Source organism: Rhipicephalus microplus, chromosome 5, assembly GCF_043290135.1.
Source record: "Rhipicephalus microplus isolate Deutch F79 chromosome 5, USDA_Rmic, whole genome shotgun sequence".
NCBI classification, from domain to species: Eukaryota; Metazoa; Arthropoda; class Arachnida; order Ixodida; family Ixodidae; genus Rhipicephalus; species Rhipicephalus microplus.
This window is the reverse complement of record NC_134704.1, coordinates 10,721,751-10,739,666: the sequence shown is the minus strand read 5'-3', so window position 1 is coordinate 10,739,666 and position 17,916 is coordinate 10,721,751. Positions and strand designations below refer to the sequence as shown.

At 44.8% G+C, this 17,916-nt stretch overlaps 1 protein-coding gene and 1 long non-coding RNA gene across 2 annotated transcripts in view; one reads left to right on the top strand and one right to left on the bottom strand.

Annotated features, from left to right (window-relative positions):
• Window positions 1–10,179, top strand: part of jeb (low-density lipoprotein receptor domain-containing jelly belly protein) — a 190,209-nt gene extending 180,030 nt beyond the window's left edge. The window contains exon 3 of the mRNA XM_075894845.1: window positions 5,567–10,179. Coding sequence (XP_075750960.1) covers window positions 5,567–5,629 — 63 coding nt within the window. The 3' untranslated portion in view covers window positions 5,630–10,179. The remainder of the gene's footprint in view (window positions 1–5,566) is intronic.
• LOC142817660 (uncharacterized) overlaps window positions 1–17,916 on the bottom strand; it is a 502,639-nt gene that overhangs the window by 311,885 nt on the left and 172,838 nt on the right. Inside the window, exon 3 of the long non-coding RNA XR_012895285.1 lies at window positions 7,328–7,404. This is a non-coding gene — a long non-coding RNA (uncharacterized LOC142817660). The remainder of the gene's footprint in view (window positions 1–7,327; window positions 7,405–17,916) is intronic.

Below are 17,916 nucleotides of genomic sequence, written 5' to 3'. Positions count from 1 at the left end.
AAACTCACCCACGTTGCATTCTACTTGAGCAGCGTTGAAAATACGTGGTTTTTTAACCCCGCCACAAATTTTCCGACATGGCCCGCCTTTACACGCCAGCCCCGCCAGATTTTCTCCAACCCGTCAGTGCGCTCGGATATCGCCAAGAAAAGGCTTGGTGCACGTGTTCAACGCCCCGGCGAGTCTTACACTTCTTACATTCAAGATGTTCTCGCCCTTTGCCGCCGCATCGACAACTATATGGCGGAAAACGACCGTGTGCGCCACCTGCTAAAAGGCATTGTGACTGTCGCTTTTAATGCGCTTGTGGTGCAGAATCCACAGACCGTAGCCGATATTGTAGCTACTTGCCTTGAGGAGTTTCAAACCACTCGGGTGCAACCTGATATGTCTGATCTGAACTCGAGTCATGACACAACAGAGCTGCGTGCATTGATCCGCTCTATCATCCGCGAGAAACTTCATGCACAGGCTTCACCTCGCCACCTTGATATTCGAATGACGCCACCTGCTACTAGTTTACGTTACGTCGTGAGGGAGGAACTGGACTTGATCACTGGCACACCAGTTCCGAGCTCACATCCCGTGCTCATGCCAAGTTATCCTCACGTTGCTGCAACGATGCCTGCGCCCAACCAAAGCCTGGCCTCGATGACTGTCACACCTGTTGCAAGTTCATATCCTGTGGCCATGCCAACTTATGCTCAGGTTGCTGCTAAAACACCTCCACCCCAGCAAAGCCCAATGCAGCTACCAGTGCCCGAAGTGCATGGTTCGCTCAACTCACTCGCACCGCGACCATATTCCCAGCCTTACAACACCTGGCGCACTACACGACCGACTTGCTTGTATTGCGGCATCCGTGGTCATATTTCAAGGTTTTGCCGACGCCGTCAACAAGACGAACGACGAAGCTTTGATGACTTTGAACGGGACGACTTCTACCCCACTGGACCACCCTATCGCCGACTGTATCAGAACAGCACACGTCGGTCACCGTCTCCGCAGAACTTTGGCTCAGTTGGCAGTCCCCTTTTCTCACGTCGTCGCTCACCTTCACCGATGCGGCGTTCCTCCTCTCCCCTTCGGCCTTCTACTTCGATTCCCGACCACCAACTGGAAAACTAAACAGTGCAGCTTCGGGAGGGAAAGCTAGATCTTTCGAACTGTGTCAAACTCCTCCGGACCGCCCATCAAATGTTTTATTGGTGTATGTTGAAGGTATACAGACAGAGACACTGGTAGACACAAGCGCATCACTTTCCGTAATTTGTGCAGACTTTTGTGCCCGCTTGAGAAAAGTTAGGACGCCATACGATGGTCCTCCCCTTCATTGCGCAGATGGAGTCCCTATTCAGCCGTCAAGTGTTTGTACAGTCCGTGTTTTCATAAATGGCATCCTTCACCACATTCAGTTTCTTGTACTTCCTTTGTGCACTCACACAGTCTTTTTAGGATGGGACTTCCTTTCTTCGGCATCAGCTTTCATATCGTGTCGTAAGCAAGTATTTCATATGTCAGCTACTGAGAGTTCATCTCATGTCGATCCATACAATTTCCGTTTCGTTGCTGCCGCTGATTGTTTGATTTCGCCAAGAGATGAACAAATTCTCACGATCGCTTCGGACACTATAGTTAACAGTGATGTGTTCATAGCTCCATCAGTTCGCTCCAAACCTGTGGGGCTTACCATTGCACCCGGCCTTGTGCGGTTTCACGACAGTAAGGCATTGGTCACCACCTTGAACCCAACTTCTTCGCCAGTGATGCTGCCCCAGGGCACTGCTGTGAGCTGCTTCGCTGACAGCGAGCCTTTTTGGCTGGTTCCGCTTCACCCAGAATCACCGCCTTTGTCTGCTACAACCGATATCAAGGCTACCACTGTTGCTTTAAATGCTACCATAAGTCCTCACCTCACTGCTGAGCAAAAGAAAAACCTGTTAGACCTTCTCCAAAAGCACACATTTTCGTTTGACGTACATTCCGAAGTTTTGGGCCTTACCTCCGTTGCAGAGCACTGCGTCGAAACCGAAGGCAGCTTCATTGTACAACGCCCATACCGTCTGTCTTCAGCGGAACGGCAAACCATTGAGGAAAACGTCACCGACATGCTCAAACGGAATATTATTCGACCTTCATCCAGCTCTTGGTAGTATCATGTGGTGTTGATCCGGAAAAATGATGGCTCTTTCCGCTTTTGTGTTGATTACAGAGCGCTCAGTATATCCGTTGCTACGCATATATGATTCCCTGGACTCCATACAAGGCGCAGAATATTTCTCCAGCCTCGACCTCCAATCCGGGTATTGCAAATATCTATGCGCGAAACAGACAAGGAGAAAACAGCCTTTGCAACTCCTGACGGGCTTTACGAGTTTAACGTCATGCCTTTTGGCTTATGCAACGCTCCAGCAACATTCAAGCGCTTGATAGATACTGTCTTACATGGTCTCAAGTGTAAAACCTGTTTATGTTATTTGGACGACATCGTAATTTATTCTTCTACTTTTTCTCAGCACTTTAAGCGTTTGAACGAAGTTCTTACGTGCATTTCGAACGCTGGCCTTCAGCTCAATACAAAGAAGTGCCACTTCGCCAGCAGGAGCATCAAAGTATTGGGTCACCTTGTCAGCAAAGATGGCGTTTGACCCGACACCGAGAATGTTGCTGCCGTAATTAGTTTTTCACGTGCGGGCAATCAAAAACAATTGCGAAGTTTCGTGGGCCTGGCGTCTTACTTCCGCCACTTCATCAGTCACTTTGCTGCCGTTGCGGGGCCGTTACACAAGCTTCTGACGTCAGGAACGGCCTTCACTTGGACTGACGAGTGCGAGTGTACTTTCCAAGCCCTTGAACGTGCTTTGACATCAGACCCCGTCCTTCGTCACTTCGATGAGAGTGCACCCACTTTCCTGCACACAAATGCCAGCGGCCACAGAATTGGTGCTGTCCTCCTCCAGCGCGATGACACTTCACGTGAGCGAGTAGTTGCGTATGCCAACCACGCACTAACACCTGCGGTGCAGAACTACTCGATAACAGAGCAGGAATGTCTTGTTGTCGTTTGGGCCATCCAGAAATTTCGACCTTATCTGTGCCACTTCACTGTGATTACCGACCACCATGCCCTATGCTGGTTGTCCTCGCTGAAGAATTTGTCTGGGCGCCTCGGTCGCTGGATACTCCGTTTGCAAGAGTACACTTTCGACATTGTGTACAGGTCTGGCAAACAGCATCAGGATGCCGACGCTCTCTCTCACTGCCCTCTGCCACTTTTATCTCCAACCACAAATCCTCAATGCCCCTGAGGTGATCAAGCGGCTTCCTCTTCACTCACGTTATCACCCCTGGCAGCTGCTGGGTCACTATCTTTAAACAGCAGCGCTCAGCTTGCCGCGTGCCAACGTGACGACCCATACTGTAACCGCATCATCGGGTACTTCAACTACTCGCCTTCTCCACCTAATGCCAGACTGCGCCGTCAGCTACGGCAGTTTAAACTAGAGAACTATGTCCTGCAGCGCTTTACTTACGATGCGGATGGGCATTGCTGGGTGCCAGTACTTCCCCGTTCACTGCGAAAACAAGTTCTCGAAGCACTGCACGATGACCCATCAGCTGTACACTTAGGATTTCTGAAGACCTACAACCGCGTTAGGAGCCGTTTCTTCTGGCCTGGTCTTTCTACCTTTGTGGCTAACTATGTCGCTTCTTGTGCACTTTGTCAATGCCGGAAACGACCGACTTCAGCTCCTGCTGGCTTATTGCAAGCCATTTCATGTCCCGATACACCTTTTGTTGTTGTCGGAATATACCTCGTCGGACCACTTCCCGTAACGCCAGCGGGCCACTGCTGGATCGTCACAGCCATCGACCACCTCACACGATACGCGGAGACCACTCCTCTACGCACTAGCTCCGCCTCAGACGTTGCCGCCTTCTTTTTAGAAGCCATTGTGTTGCGTCATGGTGCACCTCACACGTTTTTGAGTGACCGGGACAAAGCCTTTATGTCGACAATTCTTGAAGAAATTCTAAAAACTTCTGGCACAGTTCATAAGACCACATCCACTTACCACCCGAAGATAAATAGCCTGACAGAGCGATTCCACCGGACTCTAATCGACATGATATCCATGTACATCTGACCGAACCACGATAACTGGGACAAAATCTTGCCGTTTGTAACGTTTGCACACAACACCGCTGTTCAACGAACCACCGGGTATTCACCTTTTTTCCTCGTTTATGGTTGTGCGCCGACATTCACTATTGACGCCTCTTTCTTCAATGTAACGACAAAAGCGTCCACAACAACACCAGAACGTTTCGTCTCCAGGCTCACTGACACACGGTAACGTGCTCAACTCAACACGGAGGCCAGTCAACAGGACCGCAAGCAACGCTTTGACAGCTTTCTTCAAGACGTCACCTTCCGTCCTGGAGATGAAGTACTAATTTCGAAGCCTGTTTGTACACCCGGATTGTGTGAAAAGTTTCTGCCATGCTTTCTCGGACCTTACGTTGTTTGTGAACGAACATCTCCTGTCAATTACCTTGTCATTCCCGTCGAGGGTTCCTCGGACAGTCGTTACCGTGCCTCCGAAATAGTCCACGTTTCACGCCTTAAACCCTTTGTTCGCCGTACCTTTCCCGCCTAAATCTCGCCCGGGCTGGCCGCTCAAGTGCGCGGGGAAAATAAGTGTGAGAATTATTACTCGTCCCATCTTTTCATCTGTAAATACTCACCATCACCACTCCAGTTTAAGTTGTGGGGCACATACTAGAGAATAATAAAGAAGAGTCTTGACGGTACTGGACGCCATCTTACAATATAGAATATACATACCTCTTACAGTGTGTATAATGTATATATACATACATATATATAATATATATATATATATATATATATATATATATATATATATATATATATATATAGAGAGAGAGAGAGAGAGAGAGATAGAAAGAGAGAGAGAGAGAGTATCGAACACATTATTCGAAGGTCGTAGGTTCGATTCCTGCTCACGGCTGGTAATTTTTCCACCCACTTTTCTTTCTTCTTATTTACATTACATTTGTTGTAATAACTTCCCCTATACATTCTTTAGCATTATTGTCTGTTAGATCTCATTAATATTGTGTCAAAACACGGAAAAACAAGCCCTTAGGTATACATCTCTTTTCCTTTATATATATATATATATATATATATATATATATATATATATATATATATATATATATATATATATATATATATATATATATATATATATATATATATATATATATATATATATATATATATGTGTGTGTGTGTGTGTGTGTGTGTGTGTGTGTGTGTGTGTGTGTGTGTGTGTGTGTGTGTGTGTGTGTGTGTGTGTGTGTGTGTGTGTGTGTGTGTGTGTCGTTACTATGACAAAGCTTGTTTAAGTCAGCGCTCTCATCTCTGTGCTTTTTCACTGGTCCTCTGCCTTTTCGCGCTGTTTTTACGTGAAGCGTACATGTGTATCACACAAATACTGAAACTTCCCCTCGTTTTCTTTTTTTCGACACGCAGACAAAGGCCCACCTGGACGTGCTAGCAGACGCACTGCTAAGGTGGGCCCGTGGCCGCTACTGAACACCACCGCCTGACCAAAGGGCAACGCAACGCTGGGCGAGATCGAGGTCGCACCTGGAGAGGCCACGCCACGCAGCAACCTTTCGGGGTAGTCGGCGCGCTTCTCCGGATGCGAGCTTCTTCCCCCGCACGAGTGTGACACGAAAACCGCCCCTGACGGCAACCGCTCCTTTGTCCGGGCATCCCAGCCAGACGCAAGGAGAGCTCGGCCCACCCATGGCTTCGCTCGCTCTCTGAACCGCACAAGTGTGACGACTTTTCTCATGAATGGACTTTATCGTAAGGCGTAAGTGTCAACGCCGTTTGATTGGCCCAACGGAAATTAAAAGCTGGCGCATGGACAACCAGCTCTGATTTCGCGTTACGTCATTGCTGAGAGCATCGACGGGATAAGCGAAGTAAAATATCTGAATATACCTGACATTGAGGCACCATCTGTATGCTCGGGATCATTTCAATATGTCACCTCTGTTACTCTTACGCGCTTGTTTTTACAAGAGAAAGGGCAGGCCTCGAATGCGTGCTTATCGTGGTCTACACGAACTTGATTGTTTTTGGAGAGTCTCTTTTTTCTGTATTTGCTGTTCTTATAAAACGTTATGTGATCTTGATCGTTCGAAATATATGCATGCTATGCATAATAATATGGCGTTTTTGTAAGGCACTGGCATGTCTTGATAAAGAAAAAAAACGTGTATAAGAAGACAGCAATACACAATCAAAATTAACTTTTTGTGGTTTATTTGTGTGTTAATTACTATTTAGGCAATGTATGGGCGAATGGAAAAAGGTGAAGTTTAGTACTTGTTCTGTGTGCTTCTTCTTTGTCTCTCTTTCTTGTGCTACTAGTGACAAGAAAAAAGTTTGCCTGGGTAATATATGAGCGTCAGTGGCATCACACAGTTTTCTAGTTTCACTGTTCGCGCAACTAATGGCCACTCTCAATGTGCAGCTCTTCAGCCGACTGACATTATACAACAGAATTATCACTGATCCTGTAATGTGCTGATTGACGGCTGATAACTGTCGGATGTACATCGACAGAAGATTGGCAGACTTTCCGAATTTTTGTTACCATACCTTTCATGCTTCGACATGCAAATGCACTGACACCCGTGATAAACTATGAGGCGGAATAATTACCCAACAAGCATGCCAGGCAGGCAGGCTCTGTTGCAACACCAATGCGGTCACTGATAGAACTACGCGACGGCAACGGTTTTTAATTACAATGGTTTGACTAACATCCAGAACAGAACGCTAATAGGTGAAAGCTAACTGTGGGAGGCACTGTCGCAAACCACTCCAAACGATGCTGCACAGGTCCCTACATGGTGTCTGGTGTCGTAGAGCGGGATAGTGTCCATTTCGTTGTTCCAGCCTGGTGCAGTTTGTCGATAGTTGAGCATGTTTGAGAGTACAGAGGTTTCAGGGCTAGCAACGTTTTTGCATTGAAAGGCTGCCCCAAGAATCGAGAGCCGTAATAACACTGCTGAGTAATTGAAAAAAAAAAATACTGGTCAGAATTACTTTCCCAAGTTTCTTTCAATGTTGTGCATGGAAACCTATATAGAAATAATAGTAGCTTACTACTCTCAGCAATGTGCGGCTTTCGTGAAGTCTAATAGGCAGACACTTATCATCACACATAACTCGGAAATATTACACATATTACACTAGTTCCAGCAAAATTATTACCTTGACACGAAGACAGAGCTTTGTGGATTTCATCGCAACTCGCATGTGTCACTGTCGAGAAGAATGAAGCAGCAGCTCTGAAAAAGAAGCCATTCATGCATTTTAGAATGATGCACTGAACCTAAGCATTTCGGACACTTATCAAGTCCATGCTTTCCCATAAAAACACCTATCGTATGTCATTCGCAGAAAGAGTGCCGGAAGTTAATTCCTTATTGCTGGTATTCATAGTCAAACCACAACTGTTGTCTTTTCACCACACGGCTGTCGCAGAAACGAGAGTTGTAAGAGAGGTTTTTTTATTGTGGTTTCATCCATTAAACAGGTAACCGTGAGGTGAAGTCAGAACTAACAACTTTTGCAAGTGACCGCAATTATTTCAACAGACGAATAGCGACAATCACAAAAGGTCAGAAAATAAGGCCGATACATGTTATAGAAAAGAAAGGCCTTTCAAGTGGAGCGTTCTACGAAGGTTAATAGAAATGTCGATACGACGAGTTGCTTGCTTCGACGAACAAGTTCAGAGATGTCTCAAACAGTCAACTTGTAGAACCACCGCGTTGCAGACGGGTACTAACTTTTTCATTGTAGCTTAGGATACCAAAACAAAAGAAAAAAAACGCTAGTTACGATTTAACGCGGTTCGAGAACAAGCGAAGCACTGGCGCTGTTTGGCGTTCCCTACATTCCCGCATCAGTGTGAAAGCCCCGACATGGCAAACCCCTTCCTCTCTGAAACATTTTCTGAAGAACACGCGAAAGAACCAGTCGACAATCCGAAAGCTGTGCAGCCGTTCTTTGGTCCGTTTCTTTGTTGTGCGTGATTGAGCCTATTTTTCTACTCTGGTCACGAGTGTTGTTGCCCCGGGACTCCGCGAGAAGGCAGAAGTAAAAATTAGCATTACGCCATGAGTTAAGCTTGGACGAAATAGGCAGAAGTTGACGCACCTTTCTTTCAGTCCTCATGCCCTAACCTGTGAGTCGCAAGGCACTAGAGAGTACGGCGCTTCAGAGCTTGCCTTCTCATTCTTGAAGAGCTTGAGAAAAAGAAAGGGTGGCGAAACCTTTCCGCTCTTCCTCGCCTTGACCATCGGTGTCATGATTCTGAAACATCTGTGCTAATAAAGCTGACTAAAACAGCCCAGACAGGATTACAAGTGTTGAGAACCTAGTTGGCACAAGCTGCATTCTGTTTGAAGCAATACCCTCTTGAAACATCAAATATATTAAGACTATCACACAAAACTGTATTATGTTCTGCTTGCACATTAAAATTACACCGACAATTATTCTTAATTTCCTAGCCATTTTAGTTAAAATTTTTCTTCTGATAAACCATCCCCCGAAAAAAAAAAATACAGCCATCTTACTAGCTCAGTTAGGCTTTAGCTTTGACCCACTGTTGTAAGCCACTGTTACAAAATAAAGCGCTATATACAGGGTTCGCCACATTACTTTAAATATAATAAAATACTGGCCCGCAAACTGCATTTTAATGCCCCAAAACTCCGAAAATAATTCGGGGTTTATGTTAGCTGTGGCATCTATGAACTGCATCTGCGACTTCAAGTCTCTTCTAACGAGACAGAGTCGATGGACTTGTCTATTCAACATCACTAAACCCATTTTCAAAGACAGATTACAATATAAAACAGTGGTAGCGGCATTACATTTATGAATTCATCCTGGTCTTGGCTAGGCTTGAAGTGGTTCTGACCAAAATAATACAGTATGTTGACTCGAGCTCCAGCAATGGTAATTGAAAAAGTCGCAGAATGATTTTTGCGCGTCAAAAATATAATTACGTTTACAGCTCTAAATCCTAAACTCACCGGCTCTGATTAACAGAACACACTTAGCTTTGCTTCATTGTCGTGTCCCATTTAACGAAAACTCAAGTCGACGACTCTTGCGATCTATAGGTGAAACAGTAACGCAGTTAAACGTCGGTGCCAACTCGTCGGCAAAAGAATCATACAGGCAGGCGCAGTTCTTATCGTCTCAACGTCCAACCACGGATGAGGCCCGATGAGGCGTCCGACAGGTCTTGTTCTTCGACTATATTTACTTCAAACTTTTCACGTAAGATGTATTCATAAAACTTTCGCCATACTGTCACAGTTGGAGCAGCATCAGGGTACCTCCGTCACCTATATTCGTCTGGAAGGCCAAAGCTGTGACGCTTAAGTCGAAAGGCATTCACTTGTTCGAATCAGAAGGCAGAGCGCAGTAGTCTTTCGTACTATGCGATTTCATTCATACCACGAAGAGGAAAGGCTATGCCAACGAACAGCCTGGTCTTATCAGTCTTATCTTCGGCCCTCACACACGAGCTTTCTCGACTGTCCTTCACGCTAGAGCCCATGTGTTCAGCTGTTCCTCATATCCGCTTAAGCCCACACACCGAGGCTGCCCACAGCTTCTAGTCACGACTAGCCTCTTTTTTGGAATGACCCTTTTCCAGTCCAGTCTGTCTTCGTCGTAACAAGGGCAAGTTTTTGTCCTCCAGCTTTTTCCCATTCCTTGGTAACAAATGTTATTCCTCTATTGATGATTTCTGTCAGGACATGTTGAGTGCTGGCAATGAACTATTTCATTCGTTTCTTTGATAAATTTGGTGTTCATATAATCCGACAAAGATACATCGGCTGCCTCCAATTTTTTTGCGTGGACTATAGCCCTCCCATTAGTTTTTGCACGAACGTGTTACAAATATTATTCTACTTTTTCGGCGCTTGAACATGTATGAGTCACGTGTTTTCAGAAAGTGCTCTACCTTTTCTGACAAAGCGTTAGGCTCGATGACATTATCAGCGCAAATAGTCAATAAAAAAATTTTCCTTCAAGAACCGGTTTTTTTTATTCTTGAAAAAAAAAAACCTAATCACAAAGTCTCTACAAGTGACATCACTAAATCTTTTTTTTTTAATCCGCGAACTACCCCACGCCGCACGCCGGACATCACAGAAAGTGTGGCGATACTATGTGCGCCATTCCCAGCCTTTCCGTTGTCGCAGATCTATTTATCTTTCTACGTTCCGTCTAACGTGTAAATACGTATGCAATACATGCGGGTTGTGCAAACTACGCTCTTGTACATGTCTGTACACAAATGAGTCTACATATATACACACAAATAGATATGATATATATACATTTATATGTATACATACATAAGCCCTACGCACTCGAGGCCACACAGACGCACCACTGGTAATAATGTTAAAATGAGAGATCCGATAAGCGATTAAATAAAAGGCCCTGCGCGTGACTGGTTCATGCTGCGCAAGGAGGCCACCCGATACGCGAGTTTTGCCAACGTGCTCCGAGTCACTTGTTCGCTATCGCGCCAACAAAAAAAAAATGTGGTTGTGGTGAGCTCGCGAACTGCTACACAAAAACCATCTTTGTGAAGTGCTGAGCCCACCTGCGGTCTTTTTTTTTTTTTGTCAGCTTTGCATGACAGTAAATTATAACGTTGGCTCACAATGAATAGAAAACTCTAAATACATGCGATTGTAGCAAATGTGATAATGCTACTGAGCGCCCATAGCTAATTGAAGATTTGCGTGTTTGGGATAGCAGGTGAATACATTAAGTGCAAGCTGCACGTTCATGCGCTCTATATCACACAAGCGTTAACACGTATGCGTTAACAGAAGCTCGACATGCTCTGTTGGTGAAGATAAGCGTAACTCACGTAGATTTTGCGATTCTCACATCATTTGTCTGTCATTTCATCAATGAAGTCGCCAGGTGTGCTAATATAAGTATGCCGTAGACACAAGTTTCTCTCCGCCTTGATTTCTTTTTTCCCCTTTTTTATCAGCACATGCAGATATAAGAAGTTCTTGAGTGTCGGATATGAACATATTATGCGCACTCTTCAGCCACGTCAGGATAGCAATCGAGAAAAGAGAGCAAATCTCGAATAATTTTTTTTTCTCTGTATATAAACGTGTATTGCTGCTTTGACGTTGTTCACGCACAGGTTGCACAGGTTGTTAACTCAACCTGTGCAACGCTGCCTGTGCAACTTCAAGTCCATAAGGTGCAATACACGATTAAAAACCGACTGAAGGCATATGTGAAAAAGCCCCTAAAGAATCGATTTTGCAGATAAAAGTTATCTAAGTGACCCGCATCGGAGCACCCCTTCTAAGAAAGTACCGGGTGAACGGTCTTAAGCTTCTGATATTACACTCCTGGATGGTCGTTGCATCGACAGTTAGAACGTAGCAGTGATGGGTAGCTTTCGGAAGCAACTCGAACAATAGAAGATGACAGCACGCCCAGAGGCGAGGCGCGGTACCTATTTTGCTTACGCGCATGCGCCGAGCGGGCACATGCACAACCGCTTGGCCGCAACGAAGCGGTCGTTGACGAGTATACTCGCGGGAGGCACTATTTCGCGGGCACACGTGTTGCCGAAAGACTCGAGAACTGTGTCCACAACTGTGTTCAAGAATACTTTGTCAACGCAAAGATGTGTTCCGATCTTCGACCCTCGTTCTTTCGTCTCTCTAGATAACGTGATCCCCTCCAACCTTCACCACCACGCAGGTATTTTCGTGCGTTCGCCTCTCGACTAAAGAGGCAGTAGAAGTGTGCGTGTGTGCGTGTGTGTGTGTGTGCGTCCATGCGTGCGTGCGCACATGTGCTGTCCGTAGCGTGAAACGCTCTTTGATAACGTCCACAGGTGACGCTGAAAGAGCTATTTTCTTATGGTGTACACTATCCTGAAGCCCCCAGTGTCAAACCGGCTGGCGATGGGACGCTCCTGTAATACTTTAGAGGGGCGTCCCCACCACGTAGACTAGAGCGAGACAAAACAAGCAAACATACAGGACGCGTTGCGAGAAAAGAGAGACATCTTGACAGCTTATCTCTATCACACACTTTAGTGAAAGCAGAAGGGGCCCAAGATGGCACATGCAGAAAGCCAGTCATAGTTGCTTCTCATCATGTCTGGTGATGTCAAAATAATAATATATGGGGATTTTATCAGTTTTCAAAGCTTCCACAAGAGACTCAATTGTCACTATGGCAGGAAACTGTTTTGTGGGTGTCCGACTCGAAAAAGTGCTCGCGTATTGGTCCCCCTCGAACGTGTCATGCAATCCTTTGAAATTAGGAACGCTCTAGAATATTCCCTAAATGTTTTAGGGAGGGTCATGCCGAAAGGCACGATGGTTGACATTTCTTCTGTTTGAAATGCTTCAAAACATTTCGTAAAGACTGCGAAAAAAGCATAGATCCCGCGCCTTGCACACGCGATGATCCATGCAAGTTATTGAGGTGCAGCGCTTCTTTTAAACTTGGTACGAAGACAGAACATCACCGGTTGAAGATTACTGCAGCCTGAAACCTTGTACTCAGAAATGAGTCTGACCACTGGCGGTCACAATAATTGAGTGATAATTGTGACCATGACCGTGACACAATAGTAATTAAACTTGTGCACTAAACAAGGTACGATACTGCCCAATTTTCGGTGGATCTATGGGGCATGACATACATAGTGAAAAAATAGGTTATCAATTCTTATATCTTTGTTCTAAACAACAGTGATAAATTATGTTTCTTCGCCAAGCTCAATTTGAGATCATGCGATAATCGGATTAGTTTAGGGTCAAGCAAAGCAAAGTCAAGCAACACTGTGCATTTTAGTTTCCCCAAATGATCGGCCCTTCAATTGTGAAGTACCCTGTGACGACATTTCGGGAATATCAGTAACGTAATGCCAGCACTGTTTCAGAATAGCAGATAAAGGTATGAAGATGGCACGACACCCTGCAGATCTCAAGTCATTGGTGCACGAAACCATTTCGTGACAGTCTCAGCACCACTTACACATGCAAAATACTCTGTGCTATTGCATAAGTTATTCAAAAGGTGTTGAAAATGCACTCGCCCACTACGAAGTTACCATGTGAAAGGTGCATAACAGGTGATCAGCTTGCCGGTGAATCTCACTTAAGAACGCTCGCAAACGTGGGAAATCACGTACCGCCATCTCCAGTATTATAGAGGTATTTTCACAGCGCAAACACAGACGCACCACAAACAGACGAAACACCCAGCACTTGTGTGTTTCGTCTCTTTTTTTTGTGTGTGGTGTGTCTGTGTGTGCGCTGTAAACGTACCTCTATGATTATGAACCAACTAGGCCCAAAAGAATCTTTACTTTAGTACTATAATTCAAGCTTTTTTTTTGCATCCGCACAGCTGTGTGGGAAGTTCTTCTTCGCAAATACGTACTACCCAAAGTCCTTTGAGAGCGTCACCACTGTTCTCTCCGTCGACCGTTCTGCGCTGTCTAAGTGCGTCTCCCGACCTAACTGGCCCAAGCTTCCCTGTTGCTGTAGTTCCCACTTGCTACTTTCTAAATGGGTCCAACTGAAAGGAAATGTGAGTTTTCCTGAAAATAATAAATTTGGTGTCACATTCTATTTCGGTTTACGCCTGCCGTAGAGTTTAGGATGTTTGTTTGTTTAATAAATATAGAGCATAAACTTTCACACAACGTACCATTTCTTGCAGATCCACGCAAGTTGTGTAAGCTGGGACATTTCTGAAGAGTGCATCTCATTTGTTTTAACGTTACAAATCGCAATTTCCCAATACTTGTCACCATATATGTTAACAGCATCTCAAAAAATGTCAGAAAACTAAACTTATCAATTATTCCTTGCGTTGTCATTATCATTACTGCTTTGTGCTCGTAGGATCTGATGTAACGCAAAGCTGCATATTGTTCTTTTTTTGTTACTGAGTGTTTTGTATTTCTATGAGAATAACGGCATGCACGAAGTGTATTCATGGTTTATGTCACTAGCAAGAACGCATGCGTCAAAGAATCGTGTAAATGATGTAAAAACGCAAATATTGTTTTTACGTGTGGTATCCATGTTCATGTTATGTCTTGCTAAAAGCACAATGGTTGTTTCATAGTTGTGAATGACGTGGCGACTTTTGCTGCTCTTTGTACTGCGTACAAAGCTGTTCAGCGTGTGTTGTCAGCAGTCGAAACGCTGTTTTGTTGTGCTGTGCTTCTTCACCCTGCACCTCACACAATGCACGATAGTAACCACTGCGTCCATGCTGAGGCAGAATATATATATAGTTTCAGTAGTTCTGACGCCTGCATAATGAATGATAATACCGTAGGCGTACAACACGTTGTTTTATATTGTTACGTTGGTTTTATTTTGTCGTATCTCTTTTTCCTTCTGTTTTTTTATGTGCTGCAGGATGGTGTCACAGTCCACAAAACAAAAAGAGAAGCACAAAACATTCTCATCAGCTTGAGCTCTGTGCACAATTAGCCGAAAACTGTTCAGCACTGGGTACGATTGCTCTTCCGCAAAAAGATATGCCTAAGCAGCACCGCGATATGACATAATGTGATCGTATAAATAGATTGATATCAATATCAATAGCAATAGTAGCATGATACCTCTGTTCAAACGCCAACTGCATGCAAGCTTCATTTATCTGGACAGTTTCCTGATTGCTGGTAATCCAAAAATTATCACGTGATTGCTTTTGCCATTTTTTGGACGTACATGCGCGCCCACCACGACATTATCAGCCTATATTACATTTGACGAATGAACAGACAAGATCACCTAATTATAGGGGTTGGCTAGAACCATCGGTTCGGCGAACTACTCACCCCCCTCCCTTCCCACAACTGCAGTCACAGGAGCAAACAGAAAGTAGAAATGCGAAAAAAAAATGAAATTTGCTTAACACTCAGAATCAGAATAGTTAACTGGATCACTTACCACAAGTCCAACGACTCGATTACCCCGCCCATTCATCTTCAGTGAAATTCCTCTAAGGATTTGTAACTTCTTCAGTTATTTTCGTTTCTTCGAAGGACCGTTAAGCAATAGTGCACTGCTATCACAACTTGCCAATGTTGCGATCAATCGATATTGCTTCGTGCTTGTCCGTAAAGTTGATTCACGTCCTGGTTAAACATTTGCTAGGCTTATATTTGGGAAACCAAATGAAAGATGTCTTCTTTTCTGGATATATCTAGCATTTTAAACAGGACCTGATTAAGAGTGTATGAACTATATACCCATAGATACTGGCAATGACTGCTGCGCCAGACTAGGTTGCTAAATTAATTACCTGAAACTTTTTTTGCTTGTCGTAAATTGTTAATTTGTTAAGTAGAACACTGTGAGCAAATTTTATGTGTCTTGATCAATTCCCAGAAATAATGGTGACTCCACTTGCATGGCAATTGTCCAAACGTGGGTTTTATTTTTATATCTGATAACAACACTACACAAGCTATCAAATTTTAGTTACTGTATTATTGGAATAATTCGCCTGTTTTAAGTTCACTCACTGGTAAACTACGGTCAAATTTATTCTTGTGAGAAATAATGACGTAACGAGGCGCGGTAGTATGACGTATGACGGCGTCTTCACCGTTGGCAGTTTGTTTTCTAGTTGTACTCTGTAGTTTCACGAACTGCCACTCGAGCAGTGGAATTAGGCAAGTTTGGGTTAATCAGCTAGCATCTGTTCGAGCGAGTGCACACAGCGTCCAATCACACACAACTTCGCTTTCTTAGTTTGAGACTCTCTCACCGTCATCGCTTGTATTTCTTCCGTTCAAGGCGCGCACTGTTTGAGAGAAGTTTTTAAGGCGCGGTCGCTTCCCTCACCGACATTAGAGCACCCCTGATGAACAAGTGCAAATCATGGCTCGTCACTGAGTAAGCGGGACACTTCTTCGTCGTCTCCTCTTCGAACGACATCTTCTTTCATCCTCCTTTGGCTCTCCTCTTGTGTGAAAGTAACGATGCACTTAGGAGATAACTGCGGCTCGCCAATTCCACACCTTACTGGTTACACCCCGAGTTGTGTAACAAGAAAAGTCGACTCTAATTAACGTCGTCTATGATCACACGTTTACTGTAGCAAAGTTCACTACAATCACCCGTTTGCTAAAGAAACGTTTACCCCAATTACACGGCTGTCATAACGAAAGCACATAGAAATAAAACAAGAAAAAGAACTGTAACAATGCCAAAAACATCAAGACAAACATCGAACTTCAAGAATACGATAAGTCGCATCCTAAAAATACTCACATATATGAACGTCTTGCATTACTTACCGTATTTACATTAGTGAACATGTTCACCATGCGGGCCATATGGTGACACTAAACAGTAATTATAAATTACAGCATCACGATAACCAGTTGTTACCTGCTCCCATTTCTTGCAATAGCTTTTGCGTTGTTTAAAACTTTAAAGTTGGGGACACACTTCATCTCATTAATGGAAAACATTCGTCCTTCATTCGATAAAGCACGTCATTTGGAACCACTTTCACGACCAAGGTCATTTACATCCCAACCTACTTATTCTTTTGTCCTTACGTTGACGTGGTAGTAAAATATTTTAATACCTGTGATGCTGTCACATGAATATCAACAATAGCTACCATGGCAACTGCCAACAAAATGAGGTGCCTGTCGTTTTAGTACGGCTTTTAGTTGGCGCCCCCACCCAGCATCATAGCTTAGCAGGTGAAGCGTCCCGCTGCCAAATAAGTTCCAGGTTGTGGCTTCAATTCCCAGTCAAGGTGGCCTCATGGGGGTGAAATTCGAGAACATTCGTATACTTTGAGTTAGGTGTACGTTAAAAAAACTCCAGATGGCCGTAGTTATTCTGGAGCCCACACTGGGGCATCGAAATCATTTTGTGGTTTTGACACGCGAAACCACTGTAGTAACTGCCATTGCTGCCCATGGCACTCGGCCTGACGCCCAGTTTCAGAGCGTAACAGCCACAATGTAGGAAAAAAGCTGCCGGCTAATGGAGTCCAAACCGTTTCCCTGAAGTTCGAAGAGAGGCGTCAGGAAAATATCAAAGGCAGAACAAGCTGCGGTGGGAAGGTAAACAAGGAAAAAGTTCTCCCCGTGGCTCTTGGAGCAACATCTCGCCCATCCCTTGGTGCGAAATCTTGGGCATCATTGAGTTCCCCTAAGAAGACAGCAAATAAGAAATCACAAACATTCGGGCCGAACAGGAATCGCGGAACTGTCGAGTCGAGGACGCCTACTCACCTAGCCCCGGCGACCAACAAGAGCGTCCTTTTGGGGCAAACGCTGGCGATACACAATGTCGGCGCAACCTTTGCCTTTCCTTACGAACCGCGATACCACATTGTTGGCGGACTGTCGGATCGACGAAGAACCCGTGTCCCGGGAGTGACACAGCTTTCGCGGAGGGAGCCTCGTCCTTCCTCTCTCCCTGTTTATTCATGCTTTCTGCGAGGCTGCAGGAGGTCACACACTCGATCGCTTACGGCGTCTACAACAAACAAGTGGTGATCGAGGTGTGCACGACTCTCATCCTTGGTCAGAATGCTTGCAAGCCACCCTTAGTGATTTTGGTGCACCATCCGCCGAGTTCAGGCGCAGTGATGTTTCAAAGTGAAGTCAAGTTTTTCTGCCAGTAAAATTCAAGAGCAAGTCTTGAATCGTTAGGTCCCACCAGTTTCAGTTTACATACGTGCGTGCGTGTACGTAGGTACATACATACATACAT